The 15,499-nt window shown below is 44.4% G+C and overlaps 1 protein-coding gene across 1 annotated transcript in view; it reads left to right on the top strand.

Annotated features, from left to right (window-relative positions):
- BFSP1 (beaded filament structural protein 1) overlaps positions 1–15,499 on the top strand; it is a 191,610-nt gene that overhangs the window by 59,779 nt on the left and 116,332 nt on the right. Inside the window, exons 3-4 of the mRNA XM_086925440.1 lie at positions 7,827–7,922; positions 13,444–13,536. Coding sequence (XP_086781566.1) covers positions 7,827–7,922; positions 13,444–13,536 — 189 coding nt within the window. The remainder of the gene's footprint in view (positions 1–7,826; positions 7,923–13,443; positions 13,537–15,499) is intronic.

The following is a 15,499-nucleotide window of genomic DNA, read 5'->3' as shown; positions in this document are numbered from 1 at the left end:
ACCGGAATGCCACTCTGGTAGAGCTTCAGCCTGGTCAGGAAGTGTGGGTCATGTCCCCTGTGGAACCTTGTGCGCTCAAGGACAGGTGGACTGGATCGTTTAAGGTTGTGGAGAAGAAGAGCGATGTCACCTACTTGGTGGACTTGAAATCTCCCAGGAACCCCTTGCGGGTCCTGCATGTCAACCGTTTGAAGCCCCACTTAGAAAGGTCAGAAGTGGGCATGCTCTTAGCGACAGATGATGGAACGGAGGAGGAGAGTGAGCCTCTTCCTGACCTCCTGTATGCTAAGGAGCAAGACGGGTCAGTGGATGGTGTGGTCCTCTCTGACACACTGACCCTTGAGCAGAAACAGGATTGTCGCCACCTGTTGGGACAATTCCCGGATCTGTTTTCCTTGGTTCCGGGTGTCACGCATTGGTGTGTCCATGACGTTGACACCGGAGACAGCCCTCCTGTGAAGCACAAGGCTTACAGGGTGACTGACAAGGTCCGAGCGTACATTAAGGAGGAGGTCTCCAAAATGTTCGCATTGGGGGTGATTGAGTCCTCTAGCAGTCCTTGGGCCAGCCCAGTGGTCTTGGTCCCGAAGGCTGCAGCGCCTGGTGCTTCACCAGAACTCCGGTTCTGCGTGGACTACCGAGGGCTCAATTCAGTCACGAAGACTGACGCGCACCCCATCCCCAGAGCTGATGAGCTCATCGATCGGTTGGGGGCTGCCCGGTACCTTAGTACGTTTGACTTAACGTCTGGGTACTGGCAGATCGCCTTGACTGATGGGGCAAAAGAGAGGTCAGCATTCTCCACACCAGATGGGCTATACCAGTTCCGGGTGATGCCCTTTGGGATGAAGAATGCCCCCGCCACCTTCCAGAGGTTGGTCAACCAGGTCTTGGCTGGACTGGAGGAATTCAGCGCCGCCTACCTGGACGACATCGCAGTGTTCAGCGCCAGCTGGGAGGAACACTTGCGCCACCTCCAGGAAGTGTTGTTGGCCCTGCGCGGAGCAGGCCTCACAATCAAGGCCAGTAAGTGCCAGATTGGGCAGGGTTCTGTGGTGTACTTGGGGCACCAAGTAGGGAGCGGTAAGGTGGCCCCCCTGCAACCCAAGATTGATACCATCCTGGCTTGGGCACCGCCCAAAACCCAAACACAGGTGAGAGCCTTCTTAGGACTCACGGGTTATTACAGGAGGTTTGTCAAGGATTACGGTAACATTGTGCACCCCTTGACTTCGCTGACTTCCAGGAAGCAGCCACGAAACGTGATCTGGACTGATGCCTGTCAAACGGCCTTTGACACCCTGAAAACTGCAATGTGCACAGCACCTATACTCCAAGCACCCGACTTTTCGAAAGAATTCATTGTTCAGACGGACGCTTCAGAGCATGGCGTGGGGGCTGTTCTAGCTCAGGTGAATGAAGAGGGCCGAGACTTGCCTGTAGCCTTCATCAGTAGGAGGTTACTTCCCAGGGAAACGAGGTGGAGTGCGATAGAGAGAGAAGCATTTGCTGTGGTCTGGGCGCTGAAGAAGCTAAGACCCTACCTGTTTGGGACTCACTTCCGGGTTCAGACAGACCACAGGCCCCTCAGATGGTTAATGCAAATGAGGGGTGAGAATCCAAAACTGTTGAGGTGGTCCATTGCTCTACAGGGGATGGACTTTACGGTGGAACACCGCCCTGGTACAGATCACGCCAATGCTGATGGTCTGTCCAGATTTTTCCGCCTTAGTGATGAGGACTCCCTAGGTTAAGGGTAGTTCTCCCCACATTTCAGCTGGAGGGGACACGTGTTAGACCTGACATCATTGGCTTGAGTCTCTCCTCCATTTTTTCTGTTTGCCTCTACTGTGTTACGATGTTTTGCTGGTATATGCTTTGGGCGCCGTGTCACTGCTGATCAGTGCCATAGCGCAAGTGCTCCCTCTGTTAAAATGATGTATCTATTGTATCCATGTTTGGCTTATTTGGTTTACTGTCAGTCCCTAGTCTAGTGCACCCGGAGTGCCAGGGCTTGTAAATACAAATGCCGCTCGTGGGCTTGCAGCACGTGTTGTGCCACCCACAGGAGCGGCCTTGTAAACGAATGTCTACGGGTCGGTCATTGCGAGACCCACGTGCAGTCCTGCACTGTCACGTCGGCTGCGCAGGTATACCTACCTGCCAGCCCCTCCAACCTTCCCTTAGCTTCATGTTAGTCACCCCTATGGTAGGCCCGTGGGCAGGGTGCATTGTAAGTGTAAGGTAGGACAAGCCTGACCAAGTTGGCATGTCCTGATAGTGAAGTGCCGCCATCTTAGGGCTTCACTATTGCGAGGTAGCCTGCTCTCCGTTGGATAGAATGGGCCGCCGGGATTATTAACGCTATAATCCTAGCTGGCTCGGGGAGCATGGTGCAATGTCGAGTTTGGTATCCCTGAACTCGGGGTTTAATTACGCATCCGTTGGTGTGGATGGTTTTTGGACTCTGGGTTCGAAAATAGCACTTTTAGAAAGTGTCTATTTTCTTGTCTAACCATATCTGGTCTCTGCTGGTCTTGCGTGTATGTGACAGGAGCTGGGTGGCTCCAAGAGGTCTGGATGAGTCAGTGTGGGATGAGTGGGACATTACGTTGAGAGTAGGGGGAGAGTAGTTGTTGATAGCCTGCCTTGCCTGATACAATGCTGGCTCCACCTCCTGCCGAGCGACTGATAGCTCTGCTCCTGCCAGTGTCAATGCTGGCTCCACCTCCTGCGGGGCATCTGAGGACCCGGCCCGGCTCAATGAATAGGCCAGGTGCTACTGCCTAGCTCCACCCACCACAGACCCAGGATGTTGGGAAATCCCCGGCATAGACAAAGGGATCAAAGACAAAAAGGGGTATAAGAGGAGGACCCCTGAACTAGGAAATCAGATCACTTCTGACAAGGAACCCTGTAACCAAGGACAAGAAGCCTGCTGATCTAAAGGACTGCTTACCCCTTCTGCCAGTGTGCTGTTGTTGGGGGAATCCTGCAGCGCTTCTTTATTTTTGCCAAGGAACCAGGAGAGAGGAACTGTGTGTGTACTCTCACGCTTGCTAAGAAAATCTCCAAGGACTGGAAGAGTGCCAGTCTCCTGCCGAAGTCACAGGGCTAAAGGACTTCACCTGCTACAAAGTGCTATCTGCTGGAAGTGTGAATCCAGCATCTCTGAAAGAACCAGCAACCACGACGATCGGACGCTGGGCCCAACCGACGCCAGCAGCAACGCCAGTGAGTAGGAGTACGGCTCTAACTCCAGAGGACCTCGTGTCTGCCCCGCTGCTGATCGCATCAACCGTGTGCCCTTCGACGCCGTGAGCGCTGCTCACTCTGTGCCACTGCATCATCGACAACGCCTGCTGTGGCCTGATCGACACCGAAGACGCGACGCCGGAGTGCTCGACGCCGCTGATCATCGTGTGCGTCCTTTTCCTAAGGTACTGTGTTGTTGGGGTCCGTGTGACTCCAGGCCCGACGTAGCGCTCCTCGCGGTCGACGCCAAACCTGTGGATTATCTCTGCCCAGCGTTGTGTAGCTCCTGTGTGAGTTACCCTGTTGCTAAAGAACTGTGTTTCCAAGAAGAAGATTTGCTTGATACTAAAAGACTCTTGTGCTAAAGAAGAAACTACCTTTGAACTATCCTTTTTCCTTCCCGAACGTATTTATTCCGATTGTGTACAGTTTTGCCGTTATTTTGGTCTTGTGCTAAGCCTTATATAAAAATACTTATTTTTATAATACTACGGTGTCGTGTCCATTTGTAGTGTATTCACTGTATTACTGTATGTGGTCATAATTGCTTAACACACAGCCTCTGAGATAAGCCTGTTCTGCTCTGCCAAGCTACCAAGGGGGTGAGCAGGGGTTATCGAAGGGTGTGATCCCCTTGCCCTGACTAGAAAAGGAGTGTCCCTATTTGTCAGAAGTGTATACCTCTGCCAACTAGAGACAGCCGGTTCTAACACCCAGGAAAAAGGCTGTTGGCATCAAGTAGCTAGTACAAGAAAATGCTGACTTTCTACAAAACTGTATACAAATGAAGGTATTGGATCCTACAACTGGCCAGCCTGGATCACAACAATTGATAAACAGAACAAAATGGCTGATCAGGATTTTTTCGAAGAAAATCACGACCCACACAGCCAATATGTACTGTGTGGCCAACAGTTATATATTACAAACAAATTTATTTTCATTTATAATCAATTTTCATTAGTTCATCAAAAGCATGACATCAAAGGAAATTTCTGTCAAAACAGTCAGTTCAAAAACGTGCAGTTATGTGTACAATATATACAAATATACAAACATTTAAGGTAAATACTCAGGATTTTACAACACCAACAAAAAACTTCAAACAAATTACATTACAAAGTGATTGCGACATGGACAACCTTTACACAAAGAACAATATTTACAAGTGGGAAAAAAAACAGTCCTTTGACTAGAATACCAGTGGACAGGCGGATCTAAGGGTGGAATGGGCTTGCCTGCCTGTCTCACAACACCTGTGATGGAATATATTTAAGATTAACAGCAAGGGCCCACAGAAGTGGTGTTAGTTAGTCCCTAGCTGCACCCTTCTTTCTTGTCACAGGCTGGGGGTCAACGCGTTTCGAACCGTGATTAGTGTAGGTTCTCCTCAGGACAGGGACTGGATAAGAACTTATCTGCTCAGCCAGCACAAAGGCTGCACGAGTGGAGGTAGACTGTAGATCAAGTGAGTATTCTGTATGGGATGGCAGAGGTGTCATAAGGCAGAGCGCCCGCAACGCGGTGCGCGATTGATTGCAGGGGCGGCTCACATGCTTTTTTTCGTATAAGCTGCACCCAATAGTAATCGTAGGAGAACGGCTGATCCACGGAAAAATCCGGGAAGGAAAGCGGGAATTAAGCTACCGCGTACCGATTGTACACCAGAAGGAGGAAATCCTTTCCTTGTCGTGCCCGAAAACAAAGTAGACTTTCTACAAAATGCATTTTCAGAATTATGACTTAAAATTTGACTTCTAAATTTTCTATTTCCTAGACACCAAACATAACATTTTCACCTGCTCCCATACAAATGTTATCACTTGTTAAATATAATAAGGCAGCCCCATGTTTAGATGTGGGAGAGAGTTTGTGAAATCTTCACTACCAGGGTATGCATTCTTAAACGTTCATATCTAACTTTTTTAATACAATGCACCCTGCCCTATGGGCTGTCTAGGGCACACATTAGGGGCAGCTTATCTGTATTAAAATGGGAAATTTAGGCCTGGCAAGGGCTTTTTTTTGCAAGACCAAATTGCCAGTTTAAAACTGTACATAGTCTGCACTGACAGGCCTGAGACTTGTTTTAAAAGGCTACTTAAGTGGGTGGCACAATAATTTCTGCAGGCTCACCAGTAGCTTTTAATTTACAGGCTCTAGGTACATGTTGTATGACTTTATTGGGGAACATCCTTTACGATGCGGATTTTACTCCGCAGTACTTTTACAACGAGTTCCTTACAACGCAAGTCGTAACCACGACTTGCGCTGGAGGGTGCTAGAGGATAAAGAATAGTATATTTACTATTCCAACACCTTCCCTAGTATCCACGGGGACGAGTGTTAGAATAGTAAATTATACTATTCACTATCAGCGCCCCCTAACGCAAGTTGTTGTAACGACTTGCGTTGTTAAAGACGCGTTGTAAAAGCACGCGTTGTGACGGTACGCGTCATACCGTCATACATCCGACTTTATTAGGGACATAAAAGTCAATTAAATTTGTCAATCAGGTGTAGGCCACTTTTACCATGTTATAAGGAGTGAGCCCAAGCACTATAACACTGGTGAGTAGAGGTAAAGTACACAGAGTCCTAGAAGCTAAAAAATAAATCTCAGAAAACAAGGGGGTTAAGGCAAAAAGGCTTGAGGTGACCCCCCAGGGATGGCCAAGTCAACAGTATCTTTGCTCCCATTCTTGGACCGTGATTAACAGTTACAAAAAACTCACCCCGGCTGCCTATCTAGAAACAACATATTCGGTCTTCATTAAAAAAAGGCTGATGGCCCTGAGATTCGGTAAATTACCAACTCTGGCAGACAAACCGGCCTGGAAACGTTCAGATTCAGACGCCTGTCATCTATGTGGCACCACAAAAGAAAATATAATCCACATCATATGCCACTGTAAGATTCTGAAATGGGAGCGCATGTACTTTTTAAAGAACATTTTTAGGGTCAAGAGACTACGTACCTGCAGGTCTGCTATTATTGGTGCTCTGGATTCAACATCCCCTATAATCAACTGCAAGCTGATAAAGTTCTTGATAGCCTTTGAAAAGCGCTTGAAAGCAATATGAAATTTTAAAACAAAAAGGTTTTCTATACTATTAATTGTCTTACCGATGTGCAATCTGATAAAGTTCTTGTTGGCCTTAGAAATGGAGGTAAAAAAAAAATATCCATTTTAAATCTTGTGTTTTAAAACTTATTCTGAAGAATTTTACTTGTTTTTATTGTAAAGGACAATTTTTTTTCACTTCCTTGTTTTGTTATGGTTTTAATTAACTAAACAAAGTTTATATATATATATATATATGTATCTGTGGAAAAATCTGGAAAAATATATACAAATGACTTCTTTCTAAATTCTACATCTTATTTAGATTTGAAAAATATAGCTTTTATGGTTTATGCATGAGTTTCATGCCAGTTTCTTCCACAAAATGAAAGTTGGTCCACAAAAAGGTGTTGATTGTCTTTTGAATTATCATCCTCAAGTCATTTGGATTGTGAAAGGGAACGTTCGAAAAGTTTGGAATAACTTTTGATATATGTAGTCATGAGATGAATATACATTGCACGATTTTGAACAATTCTGGCTCCAAACCATACAGAATTATATTAATATTAACTACAATAATGATGAAAGGATTATTTTTAATTAAAAAAATGATAAATTAGGGATCAATCCGTGAAGCATTGCAGTGGCACCACATTATAGTTGATCTGTAGAACTATTTGTTGTTCTACAAATAGCATGGTAATTGATGCAATTTAGTACTCTAGAACAGTGGGTGCTTCCGGATGGCATGCACAGAAAATATACTGATTTATGTTACTGCATATTGAACTAAGGTTATGCAAACCAGGAACTTGAGTCAATCACGATTGGTTACTCTGATTATCTGATTGGATGTCATCAAAGGGATGGTGGCCTGATGTGTCAGCAGAACCCTATATCTAAGATCACATTTATATAGAGTAAAAATGCAGCCAGTTTTCCTTACAAGAAATGGAGTAAAAGGTTTACTTTAAAAAACATGCTCTTTTGAAAGTCTGCACTAGTCCTGTGGACCACTGCCTACTCCCTAAAAACATTTTTAATTCATAAAGGTGAAGGGGCCCCATTGAGCTCACCCCAACTCAGTTTTCAGTACATGTTTAATGTTTTGGTCGCAAAATATTGATTCATCTCCTAAATAATCACTATTTGGCAGGAATGTCTACAACATGCTTCATCCAACTAGCTCTTCGTTTGGGAGTCACAAGCCCATTGTAGGAGTTTGTAATAGTTTAGCGGATGCAAATCCGTTATAGTAGTTGGTTCTTTTCACTGACTGCTAAAATGGGGGTTGAATATATTAAAAAAACTTTCAACATTCCCAAACAATCAGAATCCTTGCTTGTGACAGTAAAACGTATTGTATCGTAGTGCCTGTGTATTATTTTGATTGCATGCTAGTTTATTAACTGTGTTAGAGAAAATACAGTAAAGAACTGTTTTAACAATATTGAACTTCCGTTCTACAGCTACAAATGACCAAAATATTTTTCTGTGTTCCAGGAAGCAGACGAAGCACTTTTATGTAATTTGGAACTTCAAATTGAATCTCAGTTCTTGCAAGATGATATTAATGCCACAAAGGACAGGTATAAAAAGGTAATTTTGCTTTTCCCTACATCCCTTTCAAACTTTTACTTGGTGTATGAACATATAGATTTGGCACCTGACTTGCAAAGATGATGCTGAAACGTATACATGTAGTACTCCTGGTTTAATACAGACTTCATTAAGTAAGCCAGGACTGCCCTTGGCTTACTGTGGGAATTAAGAAGTAAGCCCAGAGTACTTAAAGAGTAAATTCCACCAAAGCACACAACATAGATACATCTTTGAAATCAGGTCTGATACACTAATCAGGATGTGTTCTACAGTGATTCTTGCTCACTTACATTAGTAAATGGAAAAGTAGTTATGTGCTCTTTGGGTAAAAATGAAACAATGGTTGATTTGAGTTTGAAAGTACTAAAGATCTCTTATATTTTATATAATCCAAATAAGGTGAATATAAGGCATTGTAAGTGTTCATTGTGCCAGATCCATTCTGCCTTTGCCTTGCTGTGCTCCCTCACCTGAGACCCTGCTGCTTTTGTAACCTTATATTTTTTTCCTACTCAGTTCTGCTGTCTGGTGTTACCTTGTTTATTGTGCACAGTGTTGATATATTGTCTCTTGCCCCGCTCTACTGACTGTTGTTGCCCTGCTTATTGTGCACTGTTTTAATACATTGCCTCTAGGTTTGTCTTCTGTCTGTTGTTGCCTTGTTTGATGTACACTGTTTTAATAAATTATGTTCTTGCTCCATTCTACTATCCACTGTTGCCCTGTTTATTTTGCACTATTGTTACATTTAATCTAATTTCTGTTCGCTCAGGTGTTTTTCTTTTTTTTGGCCCTTCGCCCAGTCATTTTTCCTGCCTTGCTGCCATTTTTAGCCTCCTGACCCATGCTAACCCCGCCCAGTGCCCCTCCCAGAATCTACTTACTGGAGGCTGCATCATGACTACATTGAGAAGGTCCCCGTGCCAGCTTCCTGCTGCCTCTGCCTTGCTGTGCTCTTTCACTTGAGATCCCACTGCTCTTGAAACCTTATGCTATGCTTCCTACTCTATTCTGCTGTCTGTTGTAGCCTTGTTTATTTGTGCACTGTTTTTTATTCATTATCTCTTGCTCTACTCTACTATTTGTTGCTGGCAAGTTTATTGTGCTCAGTTTTAATACATTGTCTCCTGGTCCACCTACTCTCCGTGGTTGCCTTGTTTGTTGTACACTGAAGTAATAAATTATATTCTTACTTGGTTCTGTTATCTATTTTTGCCCAGTGTATTTTGCACTAGTGTTACCTTTAATCTAATTTCTGTTTATTCAGATGTTTCTCCTGTTTTGGTCTTATCGCCCACTCGTTTTTCCACTTTAATTACATTTTCTGCCTCCCGTTTCTCGTCCCTTGCTAACCCAGCCCACGACCTACTCACTGGAGGCCCTAGTATGGCCCCATAGAGCAGGTCCCCATGCCAGCTCTCCACTGCCTCTGCATCGCTGTGCTCCCTCACTTGAGACCCCACTGGTCTTGTAACCTTACACTTTGTTTTGTACTACATTCTGCTGTCTGTTAAGGCTTTATTTACTGTGCACTGTTTTTACACTTTGTCTCTTGCTACGCTCTACTGTCTGTTTCTGCCTTGTTTATTGTGCACGATATTAATACATTGCCTCTTGGTCTGTTTACTGTCTTTTTTCTGCACAGCCTTGAGCTAGTTTTTCCCGCCTTGCTGCCTCGTTGCTGTTGTTTGCCTCCCATTTCCCGCCCCTTGCCAAACCCACCCACTGCCCCTCATAGGACATAGTTAGTGTTGGCTGTAATGCAGCTGCATACAGTGGGCACACCGCTGGTGCACAAAAGGCACGCCAAAGACAAACCTGTCTGGCTCCATCTGCGCCTGGACTGTGCCCAGCATCAGTAACCCTGGTCATTCTGCCCCTCACAGCTGCACCTCTGCAGACCTCAGAGCCCTTGATCCCATATGCATCAAATGCACATCCCTAAATACCACCAGAGAGACACCACGAACATGACTACATCTATCACAGAGACCTAGATCGCCACGGCACAACTTTAGTACATTCTAATCAATGCATGATTGCTTGGAAAACATGCAACAAAGATCTGGGACATGATCTCATCCCTCACCCTGGATGTTATCTTCCTCGCAGAGACCTGGCTGAACCCAACTCTGCACCAGACATTGCCATCACCATGCCTGAAGCCTACAAGATAACACACGAGACCAAAAAAAAACAACACAGCAGTGGAATTGCCATTGTCCAGAAGGGCACCATTTACTGCAAAAACTCCCCACTTGATTCAACCCTGATAATGGAGCATCTCAATTTCTAATTTGACACAGATGGAATAAGCACCATCAGAGGCACCCTCACATACAGACCAATGTGACAACAACCCAGCTTCTTCAATGCCATCCCTGGCCTCATCACCCATATTGCCATTGGCTCTGAGCAATACATCTTCCTAGAGGACCTTAACTTCCACCTTGATGGCCCCGGGCACAGCAACACAACCAACTTTGTGGAAAGCATGAGCAACAACCGCCCCAAGCAACTTGTCACCGACCCCGCCCACATTTCAGGGCACACGTTCGACTCCATATTTGTCTCGCAGATCACCTGGACCAATACACTATCCATTTCACCATCTCAGGATCTACCAACACTGGCACCACATCCCCTAGCTCCAAGTGTCGAACCTGGAAAAAGATATCAGAACCTCCCAGACACAACATCTGACCCAGAACAGGCTGCAAAAAACTTCTCCTGGTGGACAGAGTCGGCACCTCCAAGTCAGCCAAACCCAAAGTACTTGTCAGAAATCCATCTGGTTCACCGCAGAGCTGAAATCCACCAAGCACAACTTCAGGCAATTAGAAAGGAAGTGGCATACTAGCAAAAAGACAGGAGACCGCAACACCTTCAAGACAGTACTCAACCAATACCACAGCCTTCTGAAAGAAACAAGGAAAAATGCTCTAGAAGACTGTATGAAAGCCAGCACGAAGCAAAGCAAGGAGCACTACATCATTGTGAAGGAATTCTCTAACCCCACAACCACCAGGCACAACATCATTTCCTCCCAAGAACTATGTGACCTTCCACGACAGGATCTCAGCCATATAAGAGAACTTCAATTCCAACCACACGCTTCCAACAGCATCAGCTGACTCACACCCATGAAGACAAACGCTGTACACCTGATCAACCATTGGGACCCTCTTACAACTCAAGCCACAACCTTTATCATAACACTCTGGAGCACCCAAGGACCCATGTCTCCCACACATCTTCAACTTCCGGAGTAAGACAATTGGGGACGAACTCAAGAAAGTCTATCCCAGAGGACTAGAAACACGTGAGGCCCTTCCTGAAGAAACCATCCACTGGCACAGCAGAACCAAATAACTAATGGACCCTCTCTCTGCTCCCCTTTCCAGTGAAGGTTCTCAAAAAGGCAATCAACCAGCAACTCACAAAACACCTGGAACACTACAACCTCCTGGATCCTTCCTAATCCAAGCCAATCCAAGCCAATTACTGCATCGAGACAGCCCTCATACAGCCACTGATGATATCACGGCCCTCCTGGACTGCGGCGAAGCAGCCTTGCTAATCATCCTGGACCTGTGAGCTGTCTTCGGCACTGTCTTCCACCCCATCTTGATCAACAGGCTGCACCAAATCGAAATTCAGGGATATGCTTTCAAATAGTTCACTTCATACCTCACTGAAAGAACTCAGAGAACTCGTCTTCCACCGTTCACCTCAGAACCCAAGATCATCTGCTACATCTCACAAGGATCGTCCCACAGCCCAACCCTCTTCAACACATACATGACTCCCTGGCCACCACCCTCAGATTGCATGGAATCAAGATCATCTACTATGCCGACAACACCGAGCCCATCCTCTCACTGTCAGATGACCCCCCTCCAGCACCAGAGCCAACTTCTACAGATGTATGATAATCGTTGTCAACTGGATGAAGGACAACTCTCTCAAACTCAACAGTGACAAGACTAAAGTCCTTGTCTTTGGGAACAACACCTTGCCATGGAACGATGCTTGGTGGGCAGCTGAACTCAGCCCTTCCTCCACCCTGACAGACCACGGCTACAACCTCGGCATCATCTTGTTCCGCAACTTATGTATGCAGACACAGGTAAACACAATCCTATCCACCTCCTTCCACCCCTATGCATGTTTGGTAAGATTTTCAGGTTGCTCCCAATCAACACCAGAAGGACATCGTTCAGGCCCTTGTCAGCAGCAGTCTGGACTACAGGAACACTGTAGCGCTAAGAAACCAATTGGTATACGTTCACTCTTTAATATAACATAACAACACTCCATGTATAGGAATCAACGCAGGCCTCCTGAAGAGACTACAGACAATACAAAACACAGTGGCAAGACTCATCCTTAAAATCCCTAGACAGACTCACATCACTCCACACGTCAAGAAGCTACATTGGTTCCCAATCCAGAAGAGATGCCAGTTCAAGATGTTGACCCACGCATGCAAAGCCCTGCACAACAAATGACCAGCATACATCAACAAAAGAATGACCTTCCACCAATCAACCAGCACCTGCTATTCACCTCCCTCTTCCTCACAGACACCCCTCAGATCTGTCAAGCCAACAGCGGAGGTTGCTCCATTTCTCACCTGAAGGCCAAGCCTAGAACAACATTTCTCTGCACCTTAGGACTGCCTCATTGCTCCAGTAATTCAGGAAAGGACTCAAGACCTGGCTGTTTGAATGAACAGAGTACTGGGAAACAGCTAGCAACTCCAGCACCTTGAGACCCTCATGGGTGATTTACAGTGTTTTATAAATCCTGATTGATTGAAGTAGCATGCACAATACATTTTGGGTCTCATGCTAATTGACTTTTTTAACTCATGGAACTACCTGGTGATCCACATTCCAATGACATTGAAATGTGTGCTTGTTGATTTTGTCAGTGCTGAAGGTACAATATCCACAGCTGACTAAGAATATTTGGCATCTAAGTATTTGGGGTTTTTGCAACTCACAACCATGGCCCTAGCATTTCAGGTACTGACCACCACAATATTTAAAATCACAAACATTGGGTTATAAGACACTTTCCCAGTGTAATACTTAGAATATAACTAATCTATTGTCAGTTCAAATGTCCAATTATTTAGGATGTGTACATTTATATCTAATGCAGCATGCACATCATATGTCATCTGGAAGGGAAACATACATCACTTTTGGTTTCTCAACAGAAAGCAATTCTCCTGTTGCTGGGTAAGATTTATGCTCCTCAGACGGGCAGGCTCCGTATCTCCTTGTCTGATGGTACTGGTAATACATTTCTGCTTGGTTTATTGCTCGGATGCAGAAGCTAATACCAATGTGACCCTTTATCTCTCTTTCGTGGTCTTTCCGTCTCATGCTTTGACTCCTAACATTACCCTTTCCTAAACTAACCACCTTTGCCATGTCCGTCTAGACTAGAACTATAAATAGAGAAAATGTGCCTATATTAAACATTGGGTAATACTTTCCCTTCACAGAATCTCATGGAAGTTCAGACCTATGTCAACATCTTACAACAAATCATCCATACAACTCCACGTGTGAATGCCATTACAGCTGGAACCCACGAGGTAAGGTGACCAATTGAAAACAAGTGAAACCAGTGCTTAAATTGTTCCAAACCTGCAACTGGTGCAATTTAAGGTTGGGGTGCCAAATACCAGGACTTTGTAGTCTTTTTTCTATCTCATGCACTTTTAATCTACCACCAGATACTCCCCACCTCATAATATCACTCTAGGAGGTTGTTTTTCACTCCTGCTTTCTCCCCTTTTCACTGTTTTTCAGTCTTTCTTTTCTTCTGGTTTTTCACATTTTTGTGTTTTTCTCTCCTTAAATCTGGATCAAAGTCTGTTGAGAAACTGAAAAACACCAAAGGTTAAAGCAACATTATAGTTAGGTGTAATAAAAATTCATAAATACACTGAAACAACCAAAGGTTAATGTAACTGTATAGTTAGGTGAATTTGTTAGTGTGAACAAGAACATTTTGAAAGAACAAGAACACAGAAATTTACCAGTTATATTTAGCAGCACTAACTATTATTTTGCCCCTGCCATGCACTGCTTACGTCCTCACAGATGACATCTAAGATGTAATTTATGACATCACTGATGACATCTCAAATGACATTACTGATGACATCACTGATTACACCATTCATTGAGTGTGATTATTTGCTTTATAGTTTAGATTTCGTCGGATAACTGTCATATTAAGTTCCACTTAATTCTATACAGTTTGCATAAAGCTAATGGGTGCATTTAGAAAACACATGTCCTCCTAATGCACCATAGCTGTGTGGAGGTATTGAACATGTTATAAGTCTTTGTATTGAAGAGTATTTCTCTGCGCAGGTGACCGTAGACGTGTTCATTATGGTCCACATAATTTAATTATACCTCGCGCCCTCGCCATGCACTGCTAATTATACCACTTATTACAATAGTCATGACATCTTCTATGACATCATTAATAATATCACTACAACATCTGCAATAAATTATTGATGAGGAAACTGTGCTTGGTGGTGGCGCAAGTTATAGTTAACTTAAGGCATGAGTTATAGTTTCTTGAGATAAGTATAACTTTAACTGCTGAATTTCTATGGTTTTGTGTGTGTAAAAATCTGACCATGACTATAGAATCCCTGTAACCTTTGATTATATATATACAACTAAGAGAAGTGGCGATGGGGGCCTGTTTCTCCCCCAGCTATGCGTGCTTGCACGTTGGCTGGTGGGAGGAGCAGGTCCTCGCCGCATTGTACTCCACCGTGATGAGTAATCAGGTTGTAAGTTACCTGAGATATATAGATGACATATTCATGATGTGGAAAGGCTCTAAGGATGAGGCACTACTGTTTATTGAAAATATCAATAATAACTCCATGAATTTAAATTTCACTGCGCATATTGACCAGCATAGGATGCAGTTCTTGGATGTAGAGATTTATGTGGCAAACTCTAAACTTAAAACCACACTACATAGAAAATCTACCGCCGGGAATATGACCCTGCATGCGGCTAGCATGCACCCTAAACATACCATCATGGGGATACCGTATGGAGAGATTCTCAGGCTCAAAAGAATCTGTAGTTCTCCCTCTGACTATGAGCATTGCTTAAAAGAGTTGTTAGCGCGTTTAAAAGTCAGAGGTTATTCAGACACCATTTTGAATAAAGCAGTTGAAAAATCTAAACTCAGATCCAGACAAAGCCTATTCCCAATATCTCAGTTAGAACCAGAACAAGAAAATATCTCAGCCATCCAAGAAGATGGTCCGCGCATGATCACTGCCTTTAGTAGTGAGGACAGAAAACTAAAAGCCATACTAAAAAAGAATTGGCCTATTGTTCTTAGTGATCACATTCTGAACACTAGGTTGCCGGCCAACCCAACCATCACCTTTAGACGGGCCAGAAGTATGGGATCTGCTTTGGACAAAGCAGCCCCCGAATTGAAGTCTAAAACTCCCTGGTTGAAACCCTCTAAAGGTTTTTTCAAATGTTACAGCTGCCCGCGTGCAGGTT

This window comes from Lissotriton vulgaris, chromosome 6, assembly GCF_964263255.1.
Source record: "Lissotriton vulgaris chromosome 6, aLisVul1.2, whole genome shotgun sequence".
NCBI lineage: Eukaryota > Metazoa > Chordata > Amphibia > Caudata > Salamandridae > Lissotriton > Lissotriton vulgaris.
The sequence above is the reverse complement of the archived record's forward strand: the minus strand, read 5'-3'. Positions and strand labels throughout refer to the sequence as shown.